Below are 18561 nucleotides of genomic sequence, written 5' to 3'. Positions count from 1 at the left end.
GTCAGCGGTTCTCAACCTGTGGGTCGAGACCCCTTTGGCGGTCGAATGACCCTTTCACAGGGGTCACCTAAGACCATCCTGCATATCAGATATTTACATTACGATTCATAACAGTAGCAACATTACAGTTATGAAGTAGCAACGAAAATAATTTTATGGTTGGGTCACAACATGAGGAACTGTATTTAAAGGGCCAGAAGGTTGAGAACCACTGCTTTAGGGTTTAGTAAGGGTTGTTTATTTAAAAAATAAGGAAAGAAAAAATGTCAACAACATGCTGAGATATACTTATTCATTTTGCAATCACTTACTGTAAGTGCTATCCTCATCTTTTGTGCCATCAATGGTTCCATCTGCCTGCAGCTGCAAGTGGAAGCCTTGTCGGCTGTATAGTTTGGTAACTATCCCCTTAAGTTGAGGCTCTGTAAAGAGAACCAGGGTTTGGATCATTTGTTAAGTTGTGTATAAGTAGTTGAAAAGACTCAGAATTCAAACTTATAACTTTATTTACAACTTTTAGTGGAAAAAGTCAGGCTATATTTTAAATAGTCCTCTGAAAGAAAACAAACATTGTTTTAGAATAAATCTCCAAACTGAAGAAAACACTTGATTTCTACCTCATAACACTGATAAAGCCCTAAAGCTGACAGCAGCTACAGCTTCTGATAGCTTGTCCTTTGCCTTCCAGCCTGGTCCTCTATCGCATTCAGAATGGGTTGGCAAATGGCAAATTCTGCCTTTTAACAATGTGCCACTTTTCACGTGGAAGGAAAAGAAGAAGTACAACTGTAATTTAGAATGGTTTGCCATACAGGAACCAAAACCACACTAGTAAACATTTCCCTCAGAATTATGGCAATTTGAATAAACAATCCTCTCCATTCTAAGGAAGTTGAAATACATAAATAATCCACAATCCCATCAAAGGACTTATATATAGAAAATTGAGCTGTGATACAAAAAAAGGTGGAGGGGAGAATAAAGCAGCCATTATCATACCCTAGCATATTTATTATCCTTAGGAAAAGTGGGTACAAAAAGACCAGGGCTTTTGTTGGTGGGAAGGAAAGGAAAATAGTTCATACTTATTTTTGAATTTGATGTGAGAAATATGATTATCCAAAATATGTTCTCAATTAAAATGATTTTCAATTACAACTCACCATTAATAAAGTACCTAATTTACCAATAACAGCTATGTTATCCGAAAGTTGCTTATATTGAATACAGACACCTGTACTGAAATAATATTTACGTGATTATTCGGGCCTCTTAATCATGCTTTGTAACCACTTAAGCCTTTTTAAAACAAGCCTAACGTACAGCTAATACCTTAAAAAACTTCAAGCCAACAGAAAATGTATGTTTGCATTTCCATTCCAGGGTGTGTATAACACATAGAGAAATAACAGATTGACAAGTCTGAAATTCTGCAGTACTTACCTAGTTAAAAGAAAAATGCTGAACGGATTCTTTGGTTAAGAATCCCTAAATAAGCTGCAGGTTAGGCTGAAGGTCTACCTTGACACAACCTGACACCTACAGCTGTGTGAATTTCCCCTGGCACAGGAACATGGTGTTAAGCTGATCACTGAATAGATTCAAAAGGACCTACACTCTGGCTATGAGTTTAGATTCTCTCTACTGCATTTTAATAGCAAGTAGGCACAGTTTTACTATTCTAACCAGATCACTAAGCTATTTGATAAAAGGTTCCAGGAATCCACTCCCCTCTTTCCAGCAAAAAATTTCAAAGCTGCACCACAAGTCAAGTCTGTCCGATCAGCTTAAAAGTGATCAAAGAAACAGAGTGCCTAGACAACGGAAACCCAGAGAAGTTGGAGGGGAAGGGTCAGACTTGCAAGAATAAAAGGCAATGGAGGAATTCCCTAGGTTATCCTTGGTTGGGGGGAGGGAGAGTGGTGTCTGCCCAGCTCCGCGCCTGCAATTTACACACACACACACACACACACACACACACACACACACGATAGCCATTTCTGTATCGCGCCTGCCCAGGGGCATGCACACATGTGGCACGTCTGAAGCTAGGGGCGCGCCGCCTGAGCAGGGTATGCCCCCATGCTTTACGCCTGTCCCATGGCAGTGGCAATGCAGCAAGCCCGGTGCCGTTATGAAGGAGATGAGAAAGCAATCACTTCCCTCAGCATGCACATTGGCTAGGTGGCCACATCCATACAAGATGGGCCGCCGACAAACTCACCTACGCTTACCTACACGCCCTCTAGCTCCTCCAAATTCGTAAAGTATGAAGCAAAAACAACAACAACAAAACCAACCAAAAGCCCCTTCCGACCTGGTCTCCTTCTGCGTCTCTTTTTGGAGCCGAAGAGTTTGACCCGGGAAAAGACGTTTAACTTGTTTTTGTCGCAGCTGGTCTTGCCTTTGCTGGGGCTGCTGACACACTTGCAGGCGTTGGATTTCTCGCGCTCGCGGGCTTGTCTCTTCTGCCGGATCAGGGAGCTGGCGATAGCCGCCGCCATAGCCACGACGCCCACCACCACCACTTCTTTTGCTGCCCCTTTCTGGCTTTGCCTCCTCCGCCCTCTCCTCCGCCGCTTGTCTGCTGTCTCGCGCCTTTGCCGCCTTTGGCTCTTTAGCCTGCGCTTGCCGGGACTTCTCTGCTCGAGGGCTTCAGCCCAGGAGGGGGCTCAGCATGCCGTCTGAGCTCCTCTGGCAGTGGTCCCGCTCCCGCGCGGGCTGCGGGCTTCGAGCAGCAGGCTGCCTGGGTCGAGCCTACGCCACAGCCCCGGGCCTGGATCGCGGGTGAGAGGCAGAGCTGCGCGACTGCGTGCGCTTGGACCCTGCGCCCCGAGGACACTGTGCAAGTCGAGGCGGCTCTGGTCGGAGTTTGGCGGCACCCCCCTTCTCCGACCCTGTGCCTCGCGGAGGGGGTTGAAGGAGGGAGGCGAGGCGGGCGGAGGGAGTGCGCGGGCGGGAGAGAGGCTGGGAGCGCTGGCGGCGGAGGGAGGGGGAAGGGGGAAACGCTCCGGAGAGCGCGTCCTCACCCTGGCCCCTCGGACCCTTCGACTAGTCCTTGCAACTTCTTGGGGTGACGATCGGGAAAAGTTGGCCGGTGCCGGCTTTCCGACGGGGATCAAACAGGTAATGGCCTCGCATCTTCGCGGTGGTTGTCGCTGCTGCTGCTGCTGCTCTGGGCGCGGCACGAAGTCTGAGCACCAGAATTCCGTAGCTGCAAGCACCCTCAGGAAGAGCTTTTTTCCTGCTCCTCAAGCTCAACAGCCTCCCAGAGGCCCCCTCCCCTGGCGGCCCGGGCCTTCCCCACCCGCCCCACCCCCCCCAGTCCCCAGCTGGCCGCTGGTGCTAACACCTGTAGGGGCTTAAGCACTGCCCCATCACCAAATCCTTCTCCATTCCTCTTCCCGAAAGGAGCTTCGGGAACAAACAGTGATGGAGGAGGTACCAAGATGAGCTAGTTGCATTGGAGGAGCGGGGGTGGGGGTGAAGGGGGAGGTGCTTGAAGATGGGAACAGCAGGATGGGGTGTTTCTTAGTATATAACTCTCAGGTGACCAGGTAACGAATGCCTCAGCTGGAGTCCCCAGGAAGTTCGTCAGTTACTTGCTCTGAGCTCGGACTCACCACACACACCAGTGAGGTATTTCGCCTGGCAACACTTGTAGCCATTCTGGAGAAAGACCGGAGCTCCCAGATGAATTCAGCCTCCCCTCCTCCACCCCCCACCCCCCCCAACCCCCCGAGGCAGCAGCAGTAGCATTGACACTGCAGAGCTGCTTCCGCACACCACGCTGCCACCCAGTGGTTTTTGCTGACTTTTCATTTCGGGCCAGTTGGCACCATCAGAACCCCGCTTTTCCTGTATGCCCCCTCATCATTACGTTGGGGTTGGGATCCGAGCAGAGAGCTTGAATTGTGCGCGTTAAGCAGTATTAGGGAAATGCAGAGCCCAGCCAATCCTCCTTATTTAAGTCCTAGCCCATCTCCAATCTCCTAACTTCTTTCTTTCTTCTCCCCCCCCCCCCCACTTGCTCCTCAAGCTCAGGCAGCCTCTCTCCCTCCACTTCAGGAATCAAGTCTGGCCTTTTGCTCACCTCACTCTACTCACAAGTTCTGTACTTGCCCTGTTCTGTATTTTAATCTGCAGGAGAAAAATGAGGAATGTTGAGGTCAAGAATATTACAGAGAATGTTATATCCACATCCCTACCTTCAAACAGAAGCGACTGTTTTACTATTTTACATAATTTCTGATGCCAAAAAGGATGCCCCCAATAGAGCTGCTCTATCTTGGAGCTGCCACTACACTACCTTTACTGGACTTCACCGCCTCCAGATCTTTTCAGAATAGATGTAGATGCAAAACCAAATGCCCAGACTCCAGCCCTTCTTTTCTTGCCTGAACTCCCACCTAGGAAACTCAGGCTTCTTAGCCCATCAGAGCTGAATCACCTTACCCTTCTGTAGATTCCAGTGGTCTAGTGGGGAGCTGCTGACACCCCCCCACACACATCACAGTTCTCCCCAGTTTTGAATGTCTCTTGCCTCATCAGAAACATTACTTTTTGTGCCTGCAGAAACAGGCTGGGGTGAAGATTGCAGGGGCAAGATAAGACAGTTAGAGGAGGGTGATACTAAATGGTCTGAGATTCCCTGCAGAATAGCCTATATCTTTGCACTTTTGGCTTTCCCACAACAAAATGGAGGGCATGGTAGAATGACAAGTCAATTCAAGTATCCAATTCTTCAAACTTTAATTCATGGGGGAAAGTCCTAGTCTGCTCCAACTGGACTTTGAACACCTTGAAACTCAGGACTAGGTCTTGGTCACCACCATAATCCTACCTCCTGGCACAGTTCCTGTCACAGAGTTTATGCTCAATAAAAGTTTATTGGAAATAATTGGTGATGACTGGTTTATATTGATTCTGAAGGATGGGAGGATGTTTCCTGGCTCAGAATGTATGCGATTCAAATTCCAGGTATCATGAAGGGAAATAATCTCACTAAAATGGTGAGGGTCAGACCAAAGCCAAATATTTGGGGTGTGGAACAGGCAGTTAAGATATTCCTACTCACTCTCTGCATGTTTTTATCTTCTGAGGATCCCCAATCCCAAAGGTCTTTCTTTTCTTTCTTCTTACTTATCTCTTAAGGCCCCAAACCAAAGCAGGCATGACAAAACTAAAGGACAAAGTTCTGATTCAGGCAAGGACTAGAACTTAGAACAAGTGGGAATGAGGAAATGGTACTGAGAAAATGAGGGTTTTCCTATACTCTTTTACCTCCACTCTCCACTAGGAGAGCACTCATTGTTGGCTTGTGCAAACACCATTCATAAGGTATTTTCAAGATGCCTGGAGAATTACTAGTATGGCCACTCTGAGGTCGGTACTAGAGGTAAAAGGGCATGGGGAAGACTTCAGGAATATACAACAGAGAGAGAACATCATGACAAAGTCACAAATACAAACATGTAAATACATCAGTTTTACTAACCTCTATGCCATGAGCTCATCGAACCACTGGGCCAGAGCTAGTAAGATTCTATGTGTGTTTATGGATACCTTTCTTACATTTTATAATCTCAAAAACTGAGAATGTATAGGGGGGCCAGAAGCTCTTACTGCCACATGTTCCCATCAGTCCATAAAAGGTACTTCTGTCTATTTATAGGCCCCCATTATTATTCTTTCTCTATAGTCGAGAAATAACTCATGATTGGTGAGTGGAGATAGGAGCCTCTAACTCTGTGTTCTGTCTACCTACAGACCACATGCATTCTCCTTTCTCCTCCTCTAAAGGAACTCACAGAGGCCTGTGACTAGATTAAAGGATCACCCAGGAGAAAAGTAGAGGAAGGCCATTTGGACTTTGGGTTAAAATCATAGTATGCCTTCAGCTTAACCATTAATTAAGTAGATATTTTGATCCTTTCCTAACTCTTGTGTGTATTTCTTAGGTACTTTCAAATTCAGACAAGAATGTGAATATAACTCTCAAGTCTTCAAAGGAGAACTGTGCCCAAATTCTAGTCATTGTTGAAAGCATATGAAAGAAAGACTGTACCCCACCCTAGAAAAGCATATATTGTCTTTCCTTTGTGTTTTAATGCTACCCCAGACCGGTAGTATGCCATTTTCATGGGAAGAAGAAGAAATAACTTTCTATTGACAATTATTTCCAAGGTACCTTGTTCTATTGTCTTGTTCTGTGCTTACCAGTTTGCACTGCACCCTTGCCATGGAACTTCCTGAGTCTCCTCCAGATTCATAGAGTTTCAATTCCCAGGGCTTCCAACTTCCTATGATGGGTGGGTCCACTCTCCTTTGCTTCTCCTAGACCTCCTCCCCCACTGCACAATCCACCTAGCTCTCCTTGATCATGTTAAAGAAGGAAACATATATAGCTCCTTTCTCTAATTCAACTCACAAAGAGTTCTAGCCTGAGTGATAGGAGAAATATGGTTTCATTCTGACTCTGTTGCTAATGGGCTGTGTGACCTTGAGGATGCCATTTCTCCTGTTGGGGCCTCAGTTTTCCCATCATTAAAATAACCCTGTAGATTCAATTAATGACTTTCAAATTGCATTCTACAGAGCACTAAGAGTACATGGAGGGGATTTAAGTTTCCTCACCCATGGTTCCATAACAGCATCTCTGCTTTCATTTATTTTATATACTGGGGCTTGTTGTATGATTTCTTATGAAAAAAGGATTATATTGTTAGATACAAAATGTTTGAAAATCTCTGGATGAAATGTTCCTTAAAGTAATTTTGGCTCTGGGAGTCTATGATTTTATTTTATTTTGTATATGCCCCTATTCCTCCAAATTGTTTTTCTTCCCCTCCTCATACTTCTGTCCTCCCTTTCCCTCTCCACCCCACCAGAATATGAACTCTAAACTGGATTTCAAAGAAAAACACATTAAGTCTCCTTGGCTCTATTCCTCATGGGTTCACTTGAGAACCAGGCTTTAGCATTCTTTTCAGAGAGAGTTATGTAAGTTATCAGAGCATAGAATGCTAATCATTCTCTGCCAATCTCTTTTGGCAGGGCTCAGATGAGCTGTAAAGAAGCTGAGGGGACCTACTCTTAAGATTAATCTCCAGGAGAAAGACAAAAATCCAAACAGATGTGACTGTGATGAGTAAAATTGAGGGAATTCAGACAGCCTAAGTAGGAGCAGCCTCCAAGCCATTTGAGCAGGAAGGAATTGGCTGTCTTTCTGAAATTCTGAAAATGAGAGATTTCAAACACCTTCCCTCATGAAGATAAGTTTAAATGGAGCCACTTGCCAGATTGCTCTCAATCTTCATTGCCCATCCATCAGAACATCTGAGTGACCAATTACCAGGTCAAGGACAATAATGAGCTCAAAGTGAGGAAAGGGAGGCAGGATCAAGAGTACCAAAGTCAAGCAACATTGGGACCCCACCTTAACTGAGTAGAGCAGCAAAGGGGGTATTTAAGAGACTGTACAATAAGTACCACCTTTCGTGGTCTAAGTCAAGAGAAATGACTGGATAGATATACAAATGAGGAGATTAGAGAAAAGCCATTAGAAAAAGCATTTGACACTTAACTTCAAACAAAACTGAAAATGCAATTTAAGGGACTCTTGTCAATGTGGCACTGGAATTCCAGGGAAAGAAAGAGTGACAACGGTATTTTATAACAAAACCTGACATATTTATTAGCTGGCAATGAGTCTCTCATAGATCATTTGGGGGAACTATACTTCAGAACAAAGGTCTCCAGAATCAATTTTTTAGCAATTGATTGGCTCTCCTGACTTGCATTCCTGATGAAAAGCCAAGGAACCCTAGGCTCGCATCTCACTAGGATGATATCTTCATTATGTCCCATTTTTGAGATCATTCTCTAAATACTTAAGCTGTAAAATTTACTAAAGCCACCTCTAGTTTGTATTTAAAATCAATTGTGAACATACTGATTAATTCTGATCCTTTAAGAAGAAAAATCCTATAACCCACATAGGATTAATAAAAAAATATAAATAAAATTTTATTAATAAAAATCATTATTCAGTCATAATTTACAAACAGTAAAACCATAAAGCACCCTGATGGTATTAATCATATCAATGAATTCAGATCTTTGCCATTTAATTAGTCATAGCAGCTGCAACATTAAGAGTTCAAGGCTGTGGATTACCTGCTTGGTCATTTAATCAAGAAAACCTGGAGAGAAATATTGGATAGTTGGTGTCAAGTTTTCTCTCTTGATCGTAAGGAAAGAACACAAGGAAATGAGTCTAAACTACAATATGTGGAGATTTAAGTTTTGTACAAGGAAAACAGTATTTTCAGTAGGGGTTGATAAAATGCCATGATTGCTGATTTTCCTATAGAAGCTTTTTATGAATAGAACAGAAATTCTATCTATCTTGGTAGATATGTGAGTTGATTCCCCCGAAGGTTCTCATTCTATTATAAAAATGATACTATGTACTATTTATATTACCCAGGGCCTGCAACCAAGAATTGGTCACAGGTAGAGGGGGAAGCAACATCATTACTGAGAAAGCTTAAGGTCTTGTCCCCATGGGGCATGGAGATAGCTAGTGCCATTGATTTTGGAAATCCATATTGGGTGAACTTGGAGCATGTGGGTCAAAGCATTAAAACCCATTTTCTAAAGTTTCTCTTGTCCAATGTGTTGGAAATACTTTCTAGATACAATAAATTTATTCTTAACCAAATTGGTTGCCTCATTGGTGACAGAGCCAACAGAAACCCCAGATTCTCTAAGTAAGGATGATTCAATTTTATTCAATAATATTTGAAGATCTTGAAAGACAAGTTGCTATTTTATTAACTGATTAGTGGATAACAAACATAAATGAGGTGTTTCTATGATGAGACATTTATGGCAGACTAAAAATGTGCAAGACTCAGAGGCAAAATATCTGTAACGCTGGGTTCATTTCTTGCCCAGTGAACTAAGTAATCTAAATGAAAAGCTAGGGGGGGAAATGATGGAGGATTTAGGGCAAAAGCAGACAATCAGTAATTTTCCTGGATCTAAGTCGTTTCAGAAAATAAGATTTCTTGACAAAGGTGACCTAAACTCAGGATTTGAAGATGGGAATGCAGCGGTTGTAAATGATGTAATGTACATTATTACTTAGCATATGGGGGTGGGCTTCTAAGACAGCAGAAGGAACTCTGTATTGATTACCTATTTGCTAATGACACTGATTCCACCAATTTCCTATCAAGAGTTGTCATTTTTTAAAAATATTTTTTTATTGATTTCAGAGAGGAAGGGAGAGGGAGAGAGAGATAGAAACATCAATGATGAGAGAGAATAATTGATTGGCTGCCTCCTGCACACCCCCAACTGGGCATCGAGCCCACAATCCGGGCATTTGCCCTTGACTGGAATCAAACCCGGGACCCTTCAGTCCACAGGCCAACACTCTATCCACTGAGCCAAACCAGCCAGAGATGTAATGGGAAAATAGTTCTGTGTTCCCTCAGTATTAAGAATCTTAACATCTTGTTTTGGACACCAACCAGGATTTGGGCAGTAGCACCTGCTGAATACAGAATAATGATATCCTTCAGATTCTAAGGAGGAGACAAAGGAGAGGTCCATGATCCACCTGAGAACTGTGTAGATACCCTAGATTAAAAAAGCCAACTTAAGTATAATTGATATGCACTCTTATATTGGTTATCTTAGTTTCAGATGTATAATATAGTGATTCAACATTTTTATTCCTTACTATGTGATCACCCTACTAATTCTAGTAATCATCTGTCACTGTGAAAACTTATCACAATATTACTGACTATATTCCCCTTCACCTTTTCACCCATCCCTTTACCCCTCCCTTCTGGTAACCATTCCTTTGGTCTCTGTTTCTCTGAGTCTGTTTTATTTTGTTATTGTTGTTGTTTTAGGTTCCACATATATATGAAACCATAAAGTATTTGTCTTTCTCTGCCTGACTTATTTCACTTTAGCATAATACCCTCTACATCCATCCATGTTGTTGCAAATGGCAAGATTTCATTTTTTTTATTGTTGCACTAGAGGCCCGGTGCACAAAATCATACATGGGTACCGTCCCTAGGCCTAGCCTGCAAGCAAGGCCATCTTCCCCAGCTGCCAGCAGCCAGCCCTGCCTCCCCGCCTGATTGACACTTAATTTCAAGCCGGTTCCCCGTTCACCATCCAGTGATGGGAACCTGACGACCAGGGGAGTGACTGAGAGGTTGGCCTTTCCGCCTGCTTGCCGGCCCCACCCCCACCGCAGGTCGCCCTATGTGTGTGGGGCGACCAGCAGGGCAGGGGCCTTGGCCTGGTGCCACCCATATCTCCTGCCACCCACCCCGAGTCCCCGTTTGCCATCGGCGATCGGAGCCTGCCAGCCAGGGAGAGGAACCAAGAGGTGGTCAGTGTACCTCATAGTGACTGGTCAAGCGGTTGTTCTGGTCGTTCTGCCATTATGGACACTGAGCTTTTATTATATAGGATAATATTCCATTGCATAATATTACACACACCACCTCTATTTTATTGATTCACCTAGATCAGTGGTCGGCAAACTGCAGCTCGGCAAACCGCAGCTCGCGAGCCACATGCGGCTCTTTGGCCCCTTGAGTGTGGCTCTTCCACAAAATACTGGCTCTTCCACAAAATACCGACTTCTGCGCATGGGCCACGAAGTTTCAATCGCACTGTACATGTGCGCCTGCACGTGGTATTTTGTGGAAGAGCCACACTCAAGGGGCCGAGAGCTGCGGTTTGCCAACCACGGACCTAGATGGTTTTTAAACTCTCCACTCTACTTTCAATTTTTGGGGCCAAAAGTTGTGTTTCAAATGGTGGTAACACTCAATAAATTCTGTGGTTATAACTGGACAAGCAACCTGTTCAGCACTGTAACTATTTTTCTTTAATCCTTACAACAACCTCTATGGTAGATATTATCACTATTGTCATTTTACAGATGAGGAAAGTAAAGTCTAGAAAGATAAAGTGATATGTCTATTATTTCCTGACCTCTACACAGGTGGCAGTGCCAGTATTTAAGCCAAGGGTACTCAGCCAATACAATTTATGTGTACAACACCAGCCTTTAAATATGACTTTTTCCTTTTTGGCACTGTGTCTGGAATTTTGGTTGCTGAACAGTATGGTGCCTATTATGGATATCTCTTGGCTTGGGTAACAGGAAAAGATGGGGAATATAGAATGATTTCAATTCAGTTAAGTTTTTTATTTCTTTTTCTTAACAAAAGTGAATTATGGAACAAACAGGAATAGATATGGCCTATGTTTAGTTATGAGCATAGTTTATATACTTTTAATAACTTCTTAGAGTGATATTTACAGAAAACTGCTACATTTTGCACTAAAATGAAATGATTATAAATCACTGCTTAATGTCATTCTGGGTTTCTCAGCTCAGGGAATACTTTGACACCAGGACCTACTCCGACTCAGGTAATCTAGAGCTTTAGAATGCTAAGACCCAAGAGATACTCTCTGGCCTTTATCTTCATCACTACTTTGCAGAGATAAGAAGTTAAAGCACTCCCAATTCTCTCGATTCTTTTCATACAAGGAAAAGTGGCCTTCCACATTGTAATCTTGTTTGTGCCATTTGCTTTCAGCTATAGGAAATTTGAGTTCAACCAAAAGAGAGAAAAATGTTACACACAGTGTATGTGCTTCCACTCCTGGATCACATGACTATCCTTTTGCAATCAGAAATTTTTTTTCAGTATTCATTCTAACTAATTTGCTCTAAAAGTATAATCAACAGATTGAAATCATTTTATAACTTCTGCAACCACTGAATACCTCGAGCAATTTTTAGAACTTGATTTCCTAACAGGGGTCTTGATGCTCAATTAACAATCTCATTCTAGAGGAGAGATCTGAGATAAGAGTAGTTAAATAAATTTGACCTGAGTCAAATTGTTCCTTCATTCATTCAGTCAGTCAATCAGTCAATCAGTCAAAATTTACTGAGAACTATTTGGCATGTACTGAGCTATGCCCTGAGAGATGCATGATAAAACTTTAAACTAACAAATCAATTAAAGAACATGGGAAAATCACTGTCTAAGGCAGAAAATACTAGTAATTTTTTATGTAGACTTCAGTATCTTTATTGAATGGGGACAATTAGGACTTGGGTGGTATTTTAATATGTTGGAAACATTTTTAGAAATCTTCCTACTTACTGCATTCCTCTTCCTGCCCCTAAAATTCCAGTGCCTACTTTCTCTGTCAGAATCTTGTATCCTGTATTTTGAAAAAAAAAAAAACTTAAAAAATTACTAAGGGAAACAACAGTGCTCTATTTCACTATAACATAGTATGTGTAAATATGTGTGTGTTTGTGTGTGTATATAAACACTCTAGGCTGGCCTTTGACAATGCTGTAAAGCCAGCACTTCCGTCCAGATGCCCACTGTCCTTTATGAGGCCCCACAGGAATCTGCTCTGACAGAGAAGACTTTAGGATCCAGGTTTTCCTAATTCTTCTCCTTCATGTCACATGAAACTTATATTAAATAATTTTATTACTGTTGTTAATTTGTCTTTGTCTGTTTAATTTTTAGAACCAGTCAAGCACCCTAAGAAGGTTGAGAAAAAAATTTTCCTCCCTTGCACTTTCCTCAGCTCAGATAGCTCCTCTGAGCTCTAGATATGTATAGTCCTATCCCAATGCCTCAAATACGCAGGACCTCAAACAAAACTCCAAAATTGAACTTATCCACCAAACTGGTTCCTCTTCTCTTATTCCATGTGGCTATTAAGATTATTTCTTTTGGAGAGAAACCAAGATGGCGGCATAGGTAAACACCGGAGATTGCTGCCTCGCACAACCACTTAAAAATACAACTAAAAGACGGAACGGACATCAGCCAGAACCACAGGAAGGCTGGCTGAGTGGAAATTCTACAACTAGAAGGAAAGAGAAAAGCACACTGAGACTCAGAGGAGATGGGGAAGTAAGGTACGGAGGCGCATGCGGAGAGGGCTGGCAGCTGAGGACAAAGTTGTCTTTTTCAATCAGGAGGGAGTCTCAAGCTCTGAGCTCCAGTTCTGGGCGAGTCTCTGGGGACCCAGACTTATACGGGAGAAACTGGACTGTCTGGCATCAGTCGGAACTCGAGCGCAGCTTTCTCTCGGAGGTGCTTGCAGCGATTGCCGGGACACTGAGGAACGGGGCCTCTGAGGGTAGGACTGAGAGCAGCCATAACTGCTCGCTCCACCCTGTTGATTCCCTGGGACTCCGCCCCACCCAAGCCATGCACAGAGGCTTTTGCATATGAAAGGCCTGGCCCTTTGCAATCTGATAATTACCTAACGAACTGCAGCTGGCCCAAGGCCCCATGGCAACTTGCATTGCTTCACAGCTGGCTCCTGCTGGATAGCTTCAGGCAGAGGCTAGATTAGCACCTCCTTAGAGATCCAAGAGCCAGTGTGCTCGGTGGTCAGAGTGGGGCCATCCAGATTGCAGCTCCTCGGATCCATAAAGGACACACTCAGATGGCAGACTCAGTGAGCACCAAAGCCCCATTGAAGCAAGTCTTGCTCCAGAGGGGTGTCTCCAGCACTGAAGTTCTCCCACTGTAGACACAGCTGATTCTCACAACCAATTGGCCTGGAGGTCAATTCCTCCCAGTGTTACCTACAACAATCAAGGCTTAACCTCAACAACACTGTGCACAAAGCCCACAAGGGGGTGCACCAAGAGTGTCTACCTCAGGTAATTGGGAGGCTGAGCCACTGGGCCCTAGAGGACACCTAGCACAGAAAGCCACTCTATCAACACAGGGAAGCATAAAAAATGCGGAGACAAAGAAACAGGTCACAAATGACAGACTCCCAACAGCAGACTAGAGGATCGCAAGAATCAAGTCAAAGATTTGAAATATGAAGAAGCAAAAAACATGCAACCGGAAAAGCAAAATGAAAAAAGAATCCAAAAAACGAAGATAGTGTAAGGAGCCTCTGGGACAACTTCAAACATACCAACATCCAAATTATGGGGGTGCCAGAAGAAGAGAGAGAGCAAGATATTGAAAACCTATTTGAAGAAATAATGACAGAAAACTTCCCCTACCTGGTGAAACAAATAGACTTACAAGTCCAGGAAGCACAGAGAACCCCAAACAAAAGGAATCCAAAGAGGACCACACCAAGACACATCATAATTAAAATGCCAAGAGCAAAAGACAAAGAGAGAATCTTAAAAGCAGCAAGAGAAAAACAGTCAGTTACCTACAAGGGAGTACCCATACGACTGCCAGCTGATTTCTCAACAGAATCTTTGCAGGCCAGAAGGGAGTGGCAAGAAATATTCAAAGTGATGAGTAGCAAGAACCTACAACCAAGATTACTTTATCTAGCAAAGCTATCATTCAGAATTGAAGGTCAGATAAAGAGCTTCACAGATAAGAAAAAGCTAAAGGAGTTCATCACCACTAAACCAGTATTATATGAAATGCTGAAAGGTATCCTTTAAGAAGAGGAAGAAGAAGAAAAAGGTAAAGATACAAATTATGAACAACAAATACACATCTATCAACAAGTGAATCTAAAAATCAAGTGAATAAATAATCTGATGAACAGAATAAACTGGTGAATATAATAGAATCAGGGGCATAGAAAGGGAGTGGACTGACTATTCTTGGGGGGGAAAGGGGTGTGGGGGATGCGGGAAGAGACTGAACAAAAATCGTACACCTATGGATGAGGACATTGGGGGGTGGGGGTGAGGGCGGAAGGTGGGGGGGGGGGAACCGGGTGGAGGGGAGCTATGGGGGAAAAAAGAGGAACAACTGTAATAATCTGAACAATAAAGATTTAATTTAAAAAAAAGATTATTTCTTTTACCATACTTCTTTCTGGATCTATCCACTATCTGAATCAAGGCAAAAACTTGGGCATTATCCTGAATTCTTCCCTCTCCCACCCATACCCTAGGAATGACCAAGCACTGCAGGTTCTACCTTCTTAGTATAATTCCTAAATTCCTATTGTTAAGACTTTTACATATTTCTATTTCATTTCTTGCCTGAATTTCACCATAGCCTCCTCTCTGACCTATGATCAAATTGCTCTACTCATTGCTACAATTAGAATAGATAAATTTGATCAGGTCATGCCCTGTAACACTTCTCAGTTGCTGTCCACTTACAAGCCCTCCATTATCTTGCCCCAGACTTTCTTGTCACACTGCACTGTCACACACTGTATTTCAGGTGTGTCAAAGTACTAACCTTCCCTCAAATACCCCCTCCTGCCCTTTAGCTACTCCAACTGCTGTAACTTTAAAAATTCTATTCCTTCATACTCAGAAAACTTTTCAAGATATATCTCAGGCACTATCTCCTCTGGGAAATCTCCCCTGACAATCCCCATGTAAAGACACAGTTTCCTCTTCTCTGCTCCACAGCACCCTGTACATATAGTTATTATGGCATTTATAATATTAATTTCTGTCTACTTCTCTGTCAGGCCTACAGTGAACTCCCTAAGGCAGGGACTAGGACTTTGTCCCTGGGTCCCCACATCTGGACAGATAAGGGATCAATAAATTATAGTTTCTTGGCTAAATAAAATATTTAATTCTCCCTCTCTCTGTTTAGAAAGCAGACAGTATACATCTAGAGCAATGAAATGTAGGACAGGGTAAGAGTAGATTTTTGTATAATTCATATTAAAGTGTGGCCATGTCTTAACTACAAAAGGAAGAACTATAGTTCAGGCATTGAACTATAAGCCAGAGATTATTGCCTCTTTGTGAAAGGCAAAGTTAAATCAGTTTAGTAATTAGATTAGTCCATATTTTAGCCATATTCTGATATTAAAATAATTATTTACAAGTATAAAACACTTTAAGGTAGCCAGAGTAGGATTCAATTAGCTCCATTTTACAGAACAGAAAACTGTCACCAACATTAAACAACAGATCTATTTATTAATCAGTTTAGGCCCTACCACATCCCAAAGAGGAATTGCAGTTGCTTACAAAAAAAGCTTACCGGAAAATGAGATTTAGAACAAAGAAAAAAAACATTGGGGTGAAGGAAGAGGAGTCAGCCACTAGAGGAGGCCAGTAGGGCTTCAAATTCAACCAGTAGGTTTCTGAATCCTAGTCTGATTCCCTTTCAGCCCCATTAGACTGCCTCCAAAAGAGTTTGACCCACTGGGTAGCGATCAGCAGGAGTTTTGTTTGCATTTAAAAAAAAAAAAGCAACAACAATTTTGACTCATAAAGAAAATAGCCCAGTATCTATTAGAATAATCTCCCATCAACTGTAACCACTGAAAATTAAATTGAAACTTGAATTACTGCAATTATCCTGCTTGGATTAGGAATCTAATCAGCCAACAGAAAAGAGGCAAGGTGAAATGAGCTGAGACCAAAAAGAAAGTTGGTCCATGAGGATGCAGGGGCCTGGGTTTGTTTTGTAAGAGCTACATATATCCTGGAACATGAATTAGACCAAAAGGTGACTTGGTTTTAGAGGTAAATTAATTCAATTTTGACCACAACACATTATACAGACATCCACCTGTTCCTAGATTTTGTTGAGAATTTAAACAATAATGTGGCTTTACGTGGATCCTGTGACTGAACCAGAATCACAGTTATCATTTTCCTAAGTGTTTTACTGAAATTGAAAATGATAATACCTATAAAAGCTCTCCAGTGCTGACATTTCCAAGTCTCTTTACCAGCACAAACAAAATTAGAAAATGGAAAATATAACCTTTCTAGCCCTGTACTTTCTTCACAAGAGTATAAAATTGAAAGGCAGTCTATATTCCAGCATCATAACCAAATAGCAAGAATGATAATGACACGAGAGCGATAATAATAATAGCAGCTATTTTTTGAGAGCCTTTACTCTGGACCAGGCACTGTTCTAAATACATTACATATGTTAACTTATTTAATTCTCACAGCAACCCTATGAGGGAGGAACTATTATTATGTCCATGATATACATGTGGAAAATGATATTTTAAATGGTGAGGTTAAAAAAGTTGCCTAGGTTCACACACTAACAAGTGCTGGAACTGGAATAATAACCCAGATAATTTTGCTATACACAGATATGCAAATAATCCTAATGTAATCCTAATTTATAGTTATTTACTCATATAGATGCATTATATATTTTGTGGATTGTTTCTGACTTTTTTTTACTTCCTCTTGCTTTTGTTGTTGTTGTTATTTGTATCATTGCTAAACTAACATTCCAGTAGTAGGGTCCCAGGATAAGTAATAATACTACTAAACTTATAGAAAGGTATATGATTTCTTCAAGAAGTGTGAATACTTCTCAGTTTTTTCCCTTAATGCTCACTTCAGTGATTTCTGTCATATTTTGCAGCTTGGAAATCACTTATTCACATGTATATAACTAACATTGGTGTTGCCATGGGGATTTAGGTCAATGCTACTAGCAGGGGCGTGATTTGCATATTCTGTTGATTAGTACTGGTACTTGCTAATCCCTGTCAAATTCTCCCTTCCACTGCCATGACTAATCTCATATGTTGGTGATTTATGGGATTCATGACTGTTAGGAACTGATTTCTCGGGTTATTTAACACTTCATTTCTGTTCGGTAACAGCTTAATTAAACCTAAAAAAAAAAAAAGGTCAACAGAAAAATAAAATTGTCTTTTAGGAAATTGGTTAATGATAAGGGAAAGTAGAAAGAGCTAAGAATATAATAATACAGGGGTTGGCAAAAGTAGGTTTACAGTTACTCATATGGAAATACTATAAGTAAATAATACAAAAATTAATAAATAATACAAGAATAAACTCATCACTGTAAACCTACTTTTGCCCACCCCTATATAATACAATACAAATGATACATTTCATTATGGATATTCTCGAATTGATCATCTTGACTAAGAGTCTTCTCTGTGCCTGGTAGTATGCTAGGTGCTTCCGTATGTATTATTTCATTCCATTTTCACAATAATCATATCAGGCCTGGAGAGGAGAGTTTAAGTCACATTTCTCAAATTCATATAGTAGCAAGTGATACTCTCTGAACAAAGATGGACCAGCCAAGTGTGTTTGACTCCTTCCGCACCACTGGAGTGGGACTGTAGGTGGAGTTTACTTTCCATTCAATATCATGATTCTCTAGAGAACAGAAAGAGGGCCAATAACCAGGAGCTGCAAGGAAGCAGATTTGGGTTAACTTTTATGAAGCCATTTCTAACAACAGGGACTGTCCAAAAATACACAGAATGGATTATCTTGAGAAGTAATCAGTACCTTGTCACTGGAAGTGTTCACATGGGGGCTGCAGAATTCACGCAGACCCGCTAAACCCCTATCAGATGTTATAGAAGGGATTCTTGAATTTAGTGAATTAATGAATTATCATGGACCTGTTTGTCAAAGCTCCAGCACAAAGATCACCAGAGAAGCCTACTGGTCATAAAAAGCTGGGCATGTGAAACATGCTGAGTAAGAGAAAGTACTCCCTTGACAGAGTTCTCAGTGGTGGCTCAAAAGGGGAGAGT

General features: G+C 42.0%; 1 protein-coding gene across 3 annotated transcripts in view; it reads right to left on the bottom strand.

Annotated features, from left to right (window-relative positions):
- FGF13 (fibroblast growth factor 13) overlaps positions 1–18561 on the bottom strand; it is a 584335-nt gene that overhangs the window by 97155 nt on the left and 468619 nt on the right. For 2 of the 3 annotated variants that reach the window (XM_006082033.3, XM_014458012.2), the window contains one exon: positions 312–422. In XM_006082033.3, coding sequence (XP_006082095.1) covers positions 312–422 — 111 coding nt within the window. Of the gene's footprint in view, positions 1–311; positions 423–2317; positions 2560–18561 lie in introns of those variants that run through there. The other variant, XM_006082034.3, reaches the window with a different exon arrangement.

This window comes from Myotis lucifugus, unplaced genomic scaffold (genome assembly GCF_000147115.1).
Source record: "Myotis lucifugus unplaced genomic scaffold, Myoluc2.0 scaffold_2, whole genome shotgun sequence".
NCBI classification, from domain to species: Eukaryota; Metazoa; Chordata; class Mammalia; order Chiroptera; family Vespertilionidae; genus Myotis; species Myotis lucifugus.
This window is presented reverse-complemented; position numbering and strand designations above follow the sequence as displayed.